This window comes from Penicillium longicatenatum, assembly GCF_028827895.1.
Source record: "Penicillium longicatenatum strain IBT 33135 chromosome Unknown contig_1_segment0_segment0, whole genome shotgun sequence".
In the NCBI taxonomy this organism is placed as follows: Eukaryota; Fungi; Ascomycota; class Eurotiomycetes; order Eurotiales; family Aspergillaceae; genus Penicillium; species Penicillium longicatenatum.
In genome coordinates, this window is record NW_026643119.1 from 3498671 (window position 1) to 3514160 (window position 15490).

The 15490-nt window shown below is 50.1% G+C and overlaps 6 protein-coding genes across 6 annotated transcripts; 4 read left to right on the forward strand and 2 right to left on the reverse strand.

The window, feature by feature from the left end:
- Positions 1-28: 28 nt before the first annotated feature.
- Positions 29-340, reverse strand: N7484_002077 (uncharacterized protein; the record flags this gene model as incomplete). Its single annotated transcript, XM_057112497.1, has 2 exons — positions 29-252; positions 298-340. The coding sequence occupies 2 exons, from the start codon at positions 338-340 to the stop codon at positions 29-31; spliced, it is 267 nt and encodes an 88-aa protein (XP_056977234.1).
- Positions 341-645: 305 nt separating this feature from the next.
- N7484_002078 (uncharacterized protein) lies at positions 646-2408 on the forward strand (the record flags this gene model as incomplete). The annotated part of the gene is made up of 5 exons (XM_057112498.1): positions 646-1080; positions 1165-1266; positions 1319-1966; positions 2023-2152; positions 2221-2408. The coding sequence occupies 5 exons, from the start codon at positions 646-648 to the stop codon at positions 2406-2408; spliced, it is 1503 nt and encodes a 500-aa protein (XP_056977235.1).
- A 1270-nt stretch (positions 2409-3678) lies between these two features.
- On the forward strand, positions 3679-4860 carry N7484_002079 (PIG-Y family protein; the record flags this gene model as incomplete). The annotated part of the gene is made up of 1 exon (XM_057112499.1): positions 3679-4860. One exon carries the CDS (start codon positions 3679-3681, stop codon positions 4858-4860), a length of 1182 nt encoding a protein of 393 aa, XP_056977236.1.
- A 389-nt stretch (positions 4861-5249) lies between these two features.
- Positions 5250-6613, reverse strand: N7484_002080 (glutamine amidotransferase subunit DUG3; the record flags this gene model as incomplete). The annotated part of the gene is made up of 4 exons (XM_057112500.1): positions 5250-5515; positions 5595-6327; positions 6421-6516; positions 6599-6613. The coding sequence occupies 4 exons, from the start codon at positions 6611-6613 to the stop codon at positions 5250-5252; spliced, it is 1110 nt and encodes a 369-aa protein (XP_056977237.1).
- A 494-nt stretch (positions 6614-7107) lies between these two features.
- On the forward strand, positions 7108-9974 carry N7484_002081 (dynamin-related GTPase MGM1; the record flags this gene model as incomplete). The annotated part of the gene is made up of 3 exons (XM_057112501.1): positions 7108-7405; positions 7464-9473; positions 9538-9974. 3 exons carry the CDS (start codon positions 7108-7110, stop codon positions 9972-9974), a joined length of 2745 nt encoding a protein of 914 aa, XP_056977238.1.
- A 3365-nt stretch (positions 9975-13339) lies between these two features.
- N7484_002082 (uncharacterized protein) lies at positions 13340-15259 on the forward strand (the record flags this gene model as incomplete). The annotated part of the gene is made up of 4 exons (XM_057112502.1): positions 13340-13688; positions 13763-14101; positions 14157-15128; positions 15186-15259. 4 exons carry the CDS (start codon positions 13340-13342, stop codon positions 15257-15259), a joined length of 1734 nt encoding a protein of 577 aa, XP_056977239.1.
- Positions 15260-15490: the final 231 nt, after the last annotated feature.

The following is a 15490-nucleotide window of genomic DNA, read 5'->3' on the forward strand; positions in this document are numbered from 1 at the left end:
TGAGGTCAGGTGGGGGAGCCCCTAGCCGCTAACCACCGCTAAACATCGCAGCGCCCTTTACACCTCTTCCTCTCCGTGCATCCTTTTTTTCCTTTTCGTGTTGTGCTTCCTCGTCCGCGATCTTGTCGGTATTGGTGTGTGTGTGTGTTTTTATACTGGCTTTCCTTGATTCATTCTTGTTGGCCTTCTTCCTCCTCGCGAATCTCTCAAGCGCTTTATCGCTACTTCCAGCTGTGACGACCTTTGTCCATCCTGAAAAAAAGAAAGAAAAAACTTCCTTTCGGTTTTTTTTCTTACTTAACCGATCGACTGTATTCGTCCTTTTGACTGTGTTCTGCATCAGGGAAAGAGTGTCTCTACCGACAGACTCCTTTTTTTTGTTGTCTTGGCTCTTTGTTTGGATCGACTAAGCTTGTGCCGTCATTCGGATTCATCCATCGAAACCCCAACGTCAAACCAACGTCCCTATAGTATACTTATCAGCTTCATTTCCACGCTTGCCGGTGCTTTCCAACAACTCTGAACTGTCTATACACCAGACTCGTCGTTTCCCTGATACCTCTGCGCCCCTCAGCTTAGTTTGTGCATCGTGCTCTTGCAACACTCGCTCATCCCGCTTCCCACCCTTTCCAAAGCCCATACACGATGGCTGAAAACGTCTCGACTTCAACTGCTACCTCTCTGCCATCGGCACCCCAGCCTGCCGCCGGAGCTCAGAACCAGCAGTACGAGACCGCCCAAGGCAACGGCCAAACCAACCCGTCCCACATGCCTCCGCCGCCACGCCCCCCGGTGATCATCCCCCAGAACACCAACCCCATTCCCACGGCCATGACCTCGCCGATGTCTGGCAACATGATGTCTCCTACAAGCGCAGGTGGCTATGTCCGTCGGGCCGCTCCCGAACCTAACAAGCGCGCTCTCTATGTTGGAGGTCTAGACCCCCGGGTGACAGAGGACATTCTCAAGCAGATTTTTGAGACGACTGGCCACGTGGTTAGCGTCAAGATCATCCCCGACAAGAATGTGAGCGACTCCGATACCTCGCTCCCACGACAATTTCGGGATGCGCCCCCAACTGTAGGGGAAACCTCTCAACTCCTATCCCATACCGGGCATTTTGTCATGGCTTCCTGCTTGAACCAGTACTGACCTTTCCAGCAGTTTAACAGCAAGGGCTACAACTACGGCTTTGTAGAGTTTGATGACCCTGGTGCCGCCGAGAGGGCCATGCAGACTTTGAACGGCCGTCGCATCCACCAGTCGGTTAGTTTGTTTACCCCAGAATGGCTTAGTGATCAACTCTAATTGGATATAGGAAATTCGGGTCAACTGGGCCTACCAGGGCAACAACACCAACAAGGAGGACACCTCAAACCACTTCCACATCTTCGTCGGCGATCTGAGCAATGAAGTTAATGACGATGTCCTGCTGCAAGCCTTCTCCGCCTTTGGTACCATCTCCGAGGCTCGTGTTATGTGGGATATGAAGACCGGTCGCTCGCGTGGCTACGGATTCGTTGCCTTCCGTGATCGTGTAGAGGCTGACAAGGCGCTCAATGCGATGGATGGAGAATGGCTGGGCTCGCGTGCCATTCGCTGCAACTGGGCTAACCAGAAGGGCCAGCCTTCCATCTCTCAGCAGCAGGCAATGGCTGCTATGGGCATGACCCCCACCACTCCTTTCGGCCACCACCATTTCCCTACCCAGGGCATCCAGAGCTACGACATGGTCGCCACGCAGACCCCTCAATGGCAGACGACCTGTTACGTTGGCAACCTGACCCCGTATACTACCCAAAACGACTTGATCCCGCTGTTTCAGAACTTTGGATACGTTCTTGAGACTCGTCTTCAGGCCGACCGGGGCTTCGCCTTTGTCAAGATGGATTCGCATGAGAACGCCGCCATGGCTATTTGCCAGCTCAATGGCTACAACGTCAATGGCCGTCCCCTCAAATGCAGCGTATGTTCATCCTTCTCCAATATGCTGCCCAAGATCCCATTCACTAACTATCACAGTGGGGCAAGGACCGACCCCCTACAGGTCAGTTTGACAACTTCACTGCGCCGCAAGCCAATGCCGGATTCAACAACAGCCCCGCTGGCTTCTTCCCCCAGTACGGCGGTCCTCAGAACCCCATGAATCAAGGTCAGTTTTAATTCTCAGTATTACCCCTTCTAGGAAATCCCCATCCAACCTTGCTGACAGACGAGTAGGTCCTGCCCCTGCTGGTCGAGGCTGGGATCAACAAGGCAACAACTTTGGCGGACCTGGTATGCCCGGGCAGGGCTATCCCCAGGGACCCCAGGGTAATGCTGGAGGTTATGGGCGTGGGCAGCCCATGTCCCCGTCTGGTAACTGGGACCAGTCCAACAACAACTTTAATGGAGGCTACCAGGCGTAAGTTCCTCCAAGGTTATTGCTGAGGCAAGTTTGCAATTGTGCCGGTTCATCCATGCAACCATGCGCGAAATTTTGATACCGGCTCTCACTGGCTGAAGCCATTCTGCGGTTTTGGAATCGCTTTTCTTCCTCTATCCCCCCACCTCTACTCCTACCAACCCTTCACACTATTTATTCTGTTCTCTTCTTCTTTTCTTCTAGTTTTCTTTTGAAGTTGCCCTCTGAAGTGGATTTTGAGCGACTGAGCTGCCTTTTTTTTTCTTTCTCATTTTGCAATGGAATTTGTGTGTTGTGCACCGAATACCCCAAGTCCACTTTGTTGGTTTGATCTTTCTTTCATCCCCTTTCGAATGTGCGAGCACCTGTTCGAGGGGTTTGGACTCTCGATTCCTATGCAATGCCTCAAATAAAAAGCGACTTCCCTACTCTGTCTCTACTGTTTGTGCTTGATCTATTCTTGTCAATTGTTTCTTGCTAGCTTTGTATTGCATCCTTCCCAGTACATGTTCTGTGTGCTGTATCAAATTTGCTTCATCGTTATCCATACTTCCCTTTTTCTTAGGCCCATACCTTTGTTGAATATTGGTCATTGTCTTCTTTTCCCATCCAAAATATTCTCGACCATGGGTTGCCATGGTTTCCTTCTCGGTTGACAAGTTGGTCTTATGAAACGTTGTTCTTGCCCCCTTTACCCCAGTATTCGTATATGCCGCGATGAGTTTCCTTGAAGTGCTTGACCTGATCGGTTTTTGATCTTTTTTTTCACTCTATTCTCTGCCCGCTGGCCTCCTAGCCGATATACCAATTTGTTCATTTCCTTTTTCCCTGCATTATGATATCCCTAAAGCGTCGGCAATGCCTTTCTGTCCCACCTATGTTGCCCCTATGCATGGTGCTTAGACTTCGCGATGTGGTGCTACCTTGATTGAAGGTTGCCAAAATCCCTTTAGCTTGCTTAAAAAAGAATTTCAACAACTTGCTTCGACCCCTATGGATCTGACTGGGACAATGTCTTATTTTCAATTAGATTCCCACGCTGCCACTAAGGAGCTGTGATTAGCGGTGGCTTAACTAGCTGAACCCTCTCCAGAAAACTGTATTGCTGCCTGGGGGACCAGGCATCAACCCCAGCTCCTGACGCTTGATCCCCCGGATCACACATGTGAACTAACCAAATCTGACCACCAAGCTCGTTTTTGAGCCGAATTGATCCATGTTGGGAGACTAAAAGCCTCGAGCAGCGGTCCCAGCTCTCGGTTATACCCGCACCAATGTACAATAGCGAGGGTCAGAATGCGGAATTCGCAGCGGCCGACAGATTATCCAATCGAACACGCTCCGCCAGCGGAAGCAGCACCCACAAGCGCAGCCTTTCAGGCTCACTATTCTCAAGGCTCTCCTTCTTGCGCATGAGCCAAGCGACAGGATCAGAATCAGGTGCCCGCATCATGGACCACGATGGTGATAACGAAGACCTCCCGTCCATGCCCCCGATCAACAGCGAAGCGTCGGAACGCGGGAAGGCGATGGCAGCGGTTATCCAACAACAGCGAAGGACACGACGACGACGAGGATCATTAAGAAAGACTGCATTGTTGGGTACAAGGCTTGAGTCACGCGATAAAAGGGCTTTCAGCAAGAATGTCGAGGCCGTTCGTGCGGAGGCCCCTCGGTTCCAGGCCGATGATGACGCGCTGAGACCGCACTCTCCGAAGGATAAGGCCTCTTCACCGCCAATGGAAAATAATGACTTCGCCTCGCCGAGAGGAGGATTCAATGATGATGCTGAGGATCCCGCTCAGCCGAGTTGGTTCCGTCCCAGCTCTGCGCTGAAAAACTCCCGCCCGACTGTCGCGCGGAGACGCCAGGGTCTCGCGCAACATACCTCCAATACCAAGAACAATAGCAACAATAACCACCTAGGCGAAGAGACTGCCACCGACGATGAAGAACTCGTTTCCTTTCCACGCATCAACACCAACAACTCTTCAGCTGTATCCGGTGCCCCCAATCCCTCCACTAAAACCACATCCCTTCACGCCCACCCCTCCAGTCCCGACTCCTACTACCCCCTCCAACCAGATGCAGCATACCGCCCTGTCCGTGCCAAATCCTCCCCACTGGCAACACACCCTGTCGAGATGAAAAGCAATACAGATATTACATGGGATTACTCTGAGACTGAATCGTGGGGCTGGATCATCCTCATGGTGACTTGGCTCGTCTTTGTCGTGGGCATGGGCAGCTGCTTTGAGGTTTGGAGCTGGGCGTGGGATGTTGGAGAGACACCCTATGCGCCTCCAGAGCTGGAGGATGATCCGACGCTTCCGATTGTGGGGTATTATCCTGCTTTGATTATTCTTACGGCTGTTATGTCGTGGGTTTGGGTGGTTGTTGCTTGGATTGGGATGAAGTATTTCAAGCATGCAAATATATCGGGAGATGATAGTTGATTTTGGATTATGCGATACCCCCTTTACTTCTATACATAATATAATATGAGTGTACACTCTGTTCAACTTTCTTCAGACGACACATGGGGTTCTGACTCTGGAATTCTTTGAAAATAAATGAAGTTTGGTATTTGAAAGCGAAATTACTCCTTGAGCGATAACAAATTTGCTACACCCGCTTTGAATCCCGAAAATATCACCATTCACATGCATATGAAAGCATTTAAAATCAAGCCCCAACGACGCCAACTTGCTGCTAAATTGGTATTATGTCGCTTTTCAAAATAGTTTCTCTGACTCCAATAGGCAAAAATGCTTCTCGTTCGGTGTGCTCAGGGCATCGTGTTGTTGGTCATTTGCACATAGCTTGCCGTACACCACTTGCAGAATTATACGGTGCACTCGGAGGATTGTCCCAGTCGAGATGCTTCTAAATCAGGATTGTTGCCACCTGGCGACGGGGTCCAGTTTTCTTTTTCTTTCGGCGGTACTGTCTTGCCAGGTGCGGTGCTGACAAGGCCTTTCGAAGAAGCATAGCAAGATGATCGATCGTGATTCATATCCTCGCTGTAAAATTCATCCAAGATGGGGTGAAGTAGGACTGTCTGTTTGTGGATAGTGACTACCGAGTTCGTAGGGACAGAGACCCAATTGTCTATCAAAGATTGTCAGTTCATCAACGACAGTGCCACCTCATAGAACCAGTGGAGAAGATGGATGTGAAGTAAACTCACGTCTCTCGAAAGTAATCGGCTCGCTAGCCACCAAGACAATATCAGCACCCTTATCATGGCGCTCCATCTTGTAATGACCCTTCGTCTTCCCCTCCTTCCACTTCGTTCCTGAAGAGAAATACAAACTAGCCGGCTCGTCAGTCTTACTGCTGATATACCTCGTGCAAATAACAGAATGACCATCCGTCACTGCAAAATTGAGCAACGAGCGTGTCTCCACATCAGTAACATTATGCCTCGCCACAGCCTCGCGCGTAAACTCATTTATGCGCGCAATTGTCTTTATCATGACTTTCCGCAGCAACGCCTGCCCAAAGCCCTCAGGCCCAGGATCCGAGCTGGGATCCACGCCCTCTTGCTCCAGCAGATGAAGGAACAGAGCAAAAGACCATTCACTATCAGTGCTGCCTTTCACACCAAGGAACCACTTGTCCCCAAGAGAAGATGCTAGCGCACGCTTGATGTAGGTCCATCCGCCGATGCCGCCGTTGTGCATCCACATCAGCGTCTGGTGTTGGAACGGGTGGCAGTTGATCTCTGCGAGGTTTCCCTCTGTGGTGGCGCGGACATGCGCGAAGACAAGATTTGAGCATGTCTTTGCGGCGAGACGCTCTAGATTCTCACAGTTCCAGGCTGGGATTGTCGATGTGAAAATGCAGGGCTCTGGGCCGAGTGCAGGGTCGGTGTAGAAGCCCACGCCGAAGCCGTCACCATTCACTGGGCGGCGATTGTCCTGATTTGCGTGTTAGTTTAGGGATTGGAACATTTAAATGGAGATTTTGAGGTCTTGGGTTGGAATGGTGCTGATTTATGTTGTAGGACATACCAATCTTAACCGTGAGTCGTAGGACTGAGTCAGAATGGAATGACTGGGCTCTGTAACCAGCTTACTGAGACGAATCTCATTGCGGCCTTTGTAAATCTGCAATTGACGTTAGCTTCTGGTTCGAGAATCTAGATATGTGAAAATGCTTTCTACTGCACCACTATAGCGGTCAACTCACAAGAAAACGACACATTTGGGGAATTGATGGTTTCCAATGACTTGATAAGAGCCAAAGATGTAACCCCTAGAGATCCAAGAGACTTAGAAGCTCGAATACTTGCAGTGAGCGTGATTCAAGGGGTTTTCGATTCTCGGACCCTGGGTTTGATACAATCCGACGATCAGTGGTTGGGCGTTGACAGGTGAAGAGTCACCGACAATCGGGGCCGAGATAGGACACCTTTGAGCCACCACTTGACAACGGCCAAAAAGACACAGAACAATAGCAAAGGTAGATCCTAAATTATCACCAGCCTCACTTTCGTATTGAAGAAAATATAGAATTCAAAACAAACAACTACTCACTTCCCTTGCACAGCACGTCATCGATGGTACACGTGACATTTAGCTACGGTCGGTCAAGCGGCCACTAGCGCAAGTCACGTTGATGTCAGTGATCGACCTCGGGAGCATCATGATATTTACCTTTCTCTCCCATCTGGCTTTGAATGCGATCTCATCACAGCCATGAGCGGGAGGATACTCTCTCATCGACTCACACCGCTGGTGCGGAACGGCCTGGCTCGCCATATCCATAATGCAGGCTCCAGGACCGGAGGTCTTCTTCGCGCGAATAGTGGTGTTGGCCTGAGGGGACGCGCCTGGCCCATAGGTGCTAATGGAATTCACAACAATGTTCCTGCTGTCAGGGCCTTCTCTTTTGCGCGGCTTCTTCCAAAGCTGGCCCTCAAGCTTGTTCGGCTCCCGGCTATGTTTGGAGGAGCAACTATTGCGGGCCTAGCTTATTTCCAATACCAAGCAACTCGTACGTGCTGCAAGTGACCCGGCGGAAATGGAAGGTGGCTACTGACGAAATACTATAGAGGCTGGAAATTATGCGATGGATATTTTGAAAACGGCTGGCGAGACGGCAGGAAATACGGCATCAAGCTTATTCCAGGGCATACAGGATGTGGCGGATCAGACACAACGTGGGTGGAATAAGACAACGGGAGATATCGAGATGCCAGAATGGCTGCAAAAGATGTTGCGAGGGGAGGAGGAATCTCAGTCTCAGAATGGAGGAGACAAGGAACCCAACGAAAGCCGCGGTCTGACTGCGGGAGTTGCGGCCGGATCGACTGCAGCATTTGGCTACGACAAGTCTGACGAAGACGACTCTCGACAAGAAAAGGAGGTCGCCGAGGACGACCAGATGATGCTCCTTACCCGCAAAATGATCGAAATCCGGAACATCCTCCAGACAGTTGGTCAGTCTGGTTCCCTGACTCTGCCATCGATCGTTGTGATAGGATCCCAGTCCTCTGGTAAGAGTTCGGTTCTAGAAGCTATTGTTGGACATGAATTCTTACCGAAGGGCTCCAATATGGTCACCCGCCGACCGATCGAGCTTACCCTGATCAATACTCCTAATGCTCAATCGGAGTATGGTGAATTCCCGGCCCTGGGCCTCGGCAAAATCACCGACTTTTCACAGATCCAACGCACCCTGACTGATTTGAACCTTGCGGTACCGGATAAGGACTGTGTTTCAGATGATCCTATTCAGTTGTCCATTTATTCACCAAATGTCCCAGATCTTTCTATGATTGATCTTCCTGGCTATATCCAAGTTGCTGGCCACGACCAGCCCCCGGAGCTGAAACAGAAAATCAACGATCTTTGCGACAAATATATCCAGGCCCCCAATGTCGTGCTAGCCATTTCAGCTGCTGATGTCGATCTTGCAAACTCAACAGCCCTGAGAGCCAGTCGTCGTGTTGATCCCCGTGGTGAGCGTACCATTGGTGTCATCACTAAAATGGATCTCGTTGATCCTGCGCGGGGCCATGACGTACTCACTGACAAGAAATACCCTCTTCGTTTGGGATATGTTGGTGTTGTCAGCCGCATTCCTCAAACAACAGCTCTCTTTTCCCGGGGATCTGGAAACATTACCAGCGCCATCCTAAAGAACGAGAATGCCTATTTCTCGGCCCACCCCGCCGAGTTTGGAAATCACTCCGATGTCGCAGTTGGCGTCTCGACCCTCCGCAAAAAGCTTATGCAGGTCCTCGAGCAGACGATGGCAGCCAGCCTATCGGGCACCAGAGATAGCATCAGCCAGGAGTTGGAAGAAGCGACCTACGAATTCAAGGTCCAATATAACGATCGGCCTTTGAGCGCTGAGTCCTACCTGGCTGAAAGCCTGGACAGCTTCAAGCACTCCTTCAAGGCATTCGCCGAGTCATTTGGCCGACCCCAGGTCCGGGAAATGTTAAAAGCTGAACTGGATCAGCGTGTCATGGATATCTTGGCGCAGCGCTACTGGAACAAGCCCGTTGAGGACTTGAGCCCGCCAATGCTAGAGCTTGATCCGCTCAAGGACCTACCGAAGGCTGACGTTGAGTCCCTTTATTGGCACCGAAAGCTGGACGCGTCCACTTCCTCCCTGACAAAACTAGGCATTGGTCGACTTGCTACCACCGTAGTTGCCAATGCTCTCCAAAACCACGTCGAATCGCTCCTGGCATCTTCCACTTTCGCCACACATCCAGGTGCTCATAAACAGATCACAGATGCCTGCACAAGCATTCTGAACGACCGCTTCTTTAGCACTAGTGATCAAGTCGAGAACTGCATAAAACCATACAAGTTCGAGATTGAGGTCGAGGATCCGGAGTGGTCGAAGGGCCGTGAAAATGTTAGCAAAGTGTTGAAGGAAGAACTCAAGGCGTGTGAATCAGCCATCAAGAACGTTGAGGACAACGTTGGCAAGCGAAAGCTCAAGGATGTCATGTCTTTCATCGACAAGGTTCGCAAGGGTGATATCGTGCTCGAGGGCAACGGCGCTGGTGGTGCAGGCGGTTTCAGCGCTGCTCTTCTGGAGAGAGGCAAGAGCCCCCCCCTCTTTCCCCCCATATTTTAATTTGATCTCTTGACTAACAAATCGATCAGGTCGAGACGGTGTCTTCCTTCGCGATCGAGCTGATCTCATTAAGATGAGACTTATGGCCGTCCGATCCAAGCAGTGCGCCTCACAAAAGAACAAATACTACTGCCCCGAGGTCTTCCTCGACGTAGTAGCAGACAAACTTACCTCAACCGCCGTCCTCTTCCTAAATGTCGAGCTCCTCTCCGAGTTCTACTATAACTTCCCCCGTGAACTCGACATGCGACTCGGTCGACATCTCTCTGATGCCGAAATCGAACGCTTCGCACGCGAGGACCCTCGAGTCCGCCGCCACCTCGATATCATCCGTAAGAAGGAGCTCCTTGAGCTGGCCCTGCAGAAAATTGAGGGGATTCGACAACTGGATGGTCGTAAAGCGAGCCGTGGCCCCGATCGTACCCAAGCTGCGAAGGAGACTCGTGGCCGCTGGGGCATTTTCTGAGAAAATTCATCATGACTCTTTGATTGCTCGACTCCATTCCCTGCTCGATACCTTTTGTTTCTTTTACCCACTGATTATAATCTTGATACCTTCCTGCCTCGTGCTTCCATATTCCCCTCTTGTCTCTAGATTGACTTCCCTCCCTCTCTCTCTCGTCGCTCATGCTGGGCGTTCATTCCTGTCCCTAGATGGTTTGGTCTTTGTACATACTTGATCCAATTTATACTACTCGTAGAGTGGCAATTATTCCTTCCTGAGAGAGCCTGAGCGCCAGAGGGCAAAGGTGATGAGCCGGCTGCAATTGTTTGAAAACTCTGCTATTCCTTGAGGCTCCCCGTATCTTTCTCTGGCTGATGCCTTCGTAAATTGAGCATCGTATATCAGGTCGGCATCAATCTGGCGTTCCAGGTCTGCGTTCCCACCCTAAAGCTTGGCTTGGCATTTCTCCGATGGCCATCTCCGGAGTCGGGCCTTAGCGGAATAATGAAAAAAAATGATGGGTATTTTCGGGTCATGTCAACGGGTCCTTATGTCGATGTTTTGGGTCGTTGGCGATTTGGTATGCAGGTTGTGGAGAAGGAAAGGAAGTAGAAGGAAGAAAGTGGTCGAGATAAGGTTGGCTCTCGGAAAATCCCGAAGTATAACTAGTCCCACAGTAGCTAAAGTGAGAACATTGATTCCACGTCAACCTTCACCCTTCTGCTGTGCACTTATTTAGATGTATTAGAATATCATTAGCTAATATAGCGCATACTAGGCATTGGATTTTCTTCGTCGGGGTAGCAACTTAAGATCATTTATATGGGGACGTATTACTATAAGGGCAGGGATGTAATTAGATAATTATTATTCTTGTTCTTTACTTGTATCACTAATGGGACCTGATACCTAGATGCCTGGGGCCTTGTGCTGCTCTTTAAGATAGCTGCACACTTCTAATTTCCTTCTTCTTCTTCTTCTTCTTCTTCTTCTTCTTTCTTCCTTCACTTTCCTAGCTTAGTTCTTTTCGTACAATAGACTCTTTCTTCTTTTTGATTGGCTTTCTCAATCTAGTTATAGCCGGATCTTCTCTAATTGCTAGTATCTTTTTGGTCATCTCGGGAAACATATCCCTCCACGCGTCTACCTTATTCGGCACAATGGATAACAGAAGGAGGTTTGTGAGTTCCCTTGGCTAAATAGTCATCGGGCCTACCTTGTTCTGCCTCCTAATTTTCTTTCGTCATTGACTTTGGCATCAGGCCATCATTTTTATGACCCGTGGTGCTTTTTGCATGTTAGTGCTGTCATGAGAAGATAATTTCCTTGACACAAAGTGGAAGGACGGAACGCCATTTGACTGGGATGGCAAGCCGACAACTCCTAATTTCGGTACCAGCAACACTTAAGACCTGGAGTAAGAGAGACGATTCTGTTATCCATTCTGTTCTTCGGCTGAGTGTGGTACCAAAGAAATTCCGGGTGTCTACTGGTTTTAGTCTCGGAAGTGAGCCGTGAGCCCGCACTGGGGGGGAGGGGCACAAAAGAGGTCCGTGGGGACCGAAAGCCATTACTGCTTCCAGCTAGATTATTATATAATAGCAACTAGCGCATCATTCTCTATCACCTTAGAGACACAAAAGTATCACGAATCTCAAGGACTGGCGAATCAGGTCAATGAGGCCTACAATGTCCACTACTGAAGAAATCAATCCTTCTTCTGAAGACAAGGTCACCCGATGAAGTCGGAATAAAAAGCAGCCAAGTTAGCAGGTTAGCAGGGGAGGCTTTGCAAGCGTATGGAAAGTAAAAGCACCCTATTTCTTAGAATTATGGTATGAAAAATGGAACCCGGCATTTCGTTCATCCATGCAGAGAGAGAAAAGAGGGACAAATACATTAGCTCTGGCAAAGATCTCAATTGTATTGGCCACGATATGCGTCAGTTGCAAACATGCCTGACGCATACACAATCAAAAGAATAGAGTGGAGAAGGGAAGGTGCTGTCAGATCGATATAGGGTTAAAAGTAGGAAGGGAGGGGGGTTCTTTGAGCTACGCGCAATGTCGATTGAACCCCTCAGTAATTCTAGTATTATGTAGTGATTGCAACTTAGAGAAAATGCTACTATACGTGATTTTCAGGTGTTAAAACAACATCCAACCTCGCTTGTTTCAAGTCAATACGTAATATAACACTGTGTTCGAACTGGGATATACTACACTACGATTTCAATCTTAGGTAAGAAAAGGTAGTTATCACTTCTAATCAATTTCGCCTTAGCTGCCTGGGCATGTTCTTGATAATATTGCTATTCTGAATTTCGAATACTGCGCCTTGGCTGTTACTTTCAATGCGGCGTTCAACTATTACCGCATAGATGGTGGTCAGTGAACAATTCCCTTCTTGACTAATGCATTAGCATAGAGCAGAATAGAGATGCGCCTTTTCAGGTTTGCGGAAACCATATCCACCGTCATGTGTCATCCTCGAACCTTGGAGATGGGGTAAGCTCTCCTCACAGCGCCGACTTTCGCCGACAAGGTTAAGCTATTCCGGAAAGTTCCAAGGTTATGGGGAACCAGGAAAATGTCGGATCGTCAGATGTGTGTGCTTCATCCCCAGATTTATGTCACTAGGGCCTAGTCCACGTCAAAGCGAGATTTGGGCCACAAAAGAATTTGAAGCGTGGTTCTCCGCACGATGCGGGTCATTTCGGAGAGATTGAGCATCTCAGGCAAGAAAAAAACCCAAAACTAGAGGAACTGCGGAGATAGGTATACTCTCAGAGTAGGGACAGAAATCATGATCTTGCATCCCTAGTCAAGAACATTGAGCAGCATATCCTCGGGAGCTATGAAGGCCAGCTTTCCCAATGTTCGGTTGATTTCTCCTCACCGGCTTCCCCTCACCTCTCCAATTTTCCTGGTCCAGATTTCCCCTTTTTACCGCAATTTATCCTGGCGGCAGAAAAAATAAAATAAAACTGGGGCTTCGGGTTGGGGCTCCTCATTGTGGGTGATCGGCATTGGAATAATTCATAAACTCAATTGGTCTGTAGAGAAGGTATTTTTGGTTCATGATACAGCATAGAAGAAATATGACACCGTCGAAACATTGGAGAAGTCGAGAAAAGTGATAGCGCAATTGAGCCATGAGTCAAGTAGCGGGTACCTAGGGGCCCATACAAAACCACGCATAACGCAATGTACCGGCGACATGGGGCAAAAAACCCGTGTCTGTCCCGGTGACACCGATTACACCGATTCGCCTAAAACAGTAAACCTCGACGCCCTTATCAAATTTTTGATCTCGAGCATTTCTCCCTTTCTTCACCCCATCCCAGCTTTCCCCAGAGCTCCCTGGTGTGCTCTCCACCACCCACAATGGCTGGCACCACGCTAGCAATGCGCTCAATGGCCTCTAAGTCCATGATGCAGCTGTCCTCGGTGTCGCGCCCATCCATCGCGACATCGCAGGCTCTTCGCGCAGACCCCCTTCGCTCCGTCCAGTCCGTGTCGCGCATCGCTCGCCGCGGTTACGCCGATGCTGCGCCCACTCCCTCCCCTGCCCCCAAGCCTAAGAAGCGATTCCGTGCCCTCCGGTGGGCCTGGCGATTGACCTGGCTCGGTGGTCTCGGTCTGACCGGTGCCCTGGCTTACAGCATCTACGAGCTGCGTCACCCCGTAGAGCAGGCTGAGCCCGACCCAGAGAAGAAGACTCTCGTCATTCTTGGTATGATGCAGTCGCGATCGATGTTTTTTAATCTTCTCTTACGTTGAACGGTCGCTAATACCCCCGCTTTGTAGGTACCGGTTGGGGTTCCGTCTCCCTGCTGAAGAAACTTGACACTGAGAACTACAATGTGGTTGTTGTTTCTCCCCGTAATTACTTCCTGTTCACTCCCCTGCTGCCCTCATGTACTACCGGTTTGATTGAGCACCGCTCGATCATGGAGCCCATCCGCAACGTCCTCCGCCAGAAGAAGGCTGCCGTCAAATTCTACGAAGCTGAAGCCACTAAGATCGACTACGAGAAGCGTGTTGTGTACATTAGCGATGACTCTGAGATCAAGGGTGACATCTCCCAGACAGAGGTTCCTTTCGACATGCTCGTGATCGGCGTTGGTGCTGAGAACGCTACTTTTGGTATGTTCCTTGGCACTTTCTTGGGCGCCGAATGAAGCGGCTAACAGATGTACAGGTATCCCCGGTGTTAAGGAGAACTCTTGCTTCTTGAAGGAGGTCAACGATGCCCAGAAAATCCGTAAGCGCATTATGGACTGCGTCGAGACCGCCATGTTCAAGGATCAGAGCGACGATGAGGTGAAGCGCCTGCTGCACATGGTTGTCGTCGGTGGTGGCCCCACTGGTGTCGAATTCGCTGGCGAGCTGCAGGATTTCTTCAACGATGACCTGAAGAAGTGGATTCCTGAGATCCAGGACAACTTCCACGTGACTCTTGTTGAGGCTTTGCCTAACGTTCTTCCCATGTTCTCCAAGCAACTGATTGACTACACCGAATCGACCTTCAAGGAGGAGTCGATTACTATTCGCACCAAGACCATGGTTAAGAACGTGACCGACAAGGCCATTGAGGCTGAGGTTACCAACGCCGACGGAAGCAAGTCTCTAGAAACCATCCCCTACGGTCTTCTCGTGTGGGCCACCGGTAACGCTGTTCGCCCTGTTATTCGTGACCTCATGGGTCAGATCCCCGCTCAGAAGAACTCCCGCCGCGGTCTTGCCGTGAACGAGTACCTCGTTGTGAACGGTGCTGAGAACGTTTGGGCTGTCGGTGACTGTGCTATCACCAACTACGCCCCCACTGCTCAGGTTGCTGGCCAGGAGGGTGCTTTCCTGGCTCGCCTCTTCAACACCATGGCTAAGACCGATGAGATTGAGAAGGAGCTTACCAAGCTCTCCAACCAGCAGGCCCTGTCCAAGTCTGACGAGGAGCGCAACCAGACCTTTGATGAGATCCGTGAGCGCCAGAAGCAGCTGCGCCGCACCAAGCAGATTGGACCCTTCCAGTACTCTCACCAGGGTAGCTTGGCCTACATTGGTAAGGAGCGTGCCGTCGCCGATATCAGCTGGCTGAGCGGCAACATTGCCAGCGGTGGTACCTTGACCTACCTTTTCTGGCGCAGTGCTTACCTGAGCATGTGCTTCAGCTGTAAGTTCTATCCCCTTTGCTTTGCGCCTCTTGAATTATTTTACTAATTTCATATAGCTCGCAACCGTGTCCTCGTCGCCATGGACTGGATCAAGGCTCGCGTCTTCGGCCGTGACGTCTCCCGGGAGTAAACGCATTGCTAGTCAAGCTATGATCAAAAGCCGTCCGTAAAATCCAGGCGTGCTTTGCCATTTCTTTATGTCTTCCACTTCAATGCTGGATTTCACATCCTCATTGATTTTATCTTTGAAACGCCACGCCACCTCTATGCCACCTGTTGCCTCCGCTTTTTCTTTCTTTCAAGTTTTCCTCATCCTGTGATAGACATATCCACTGCTCGTTTTCGTTTTTGATGTCCTTCC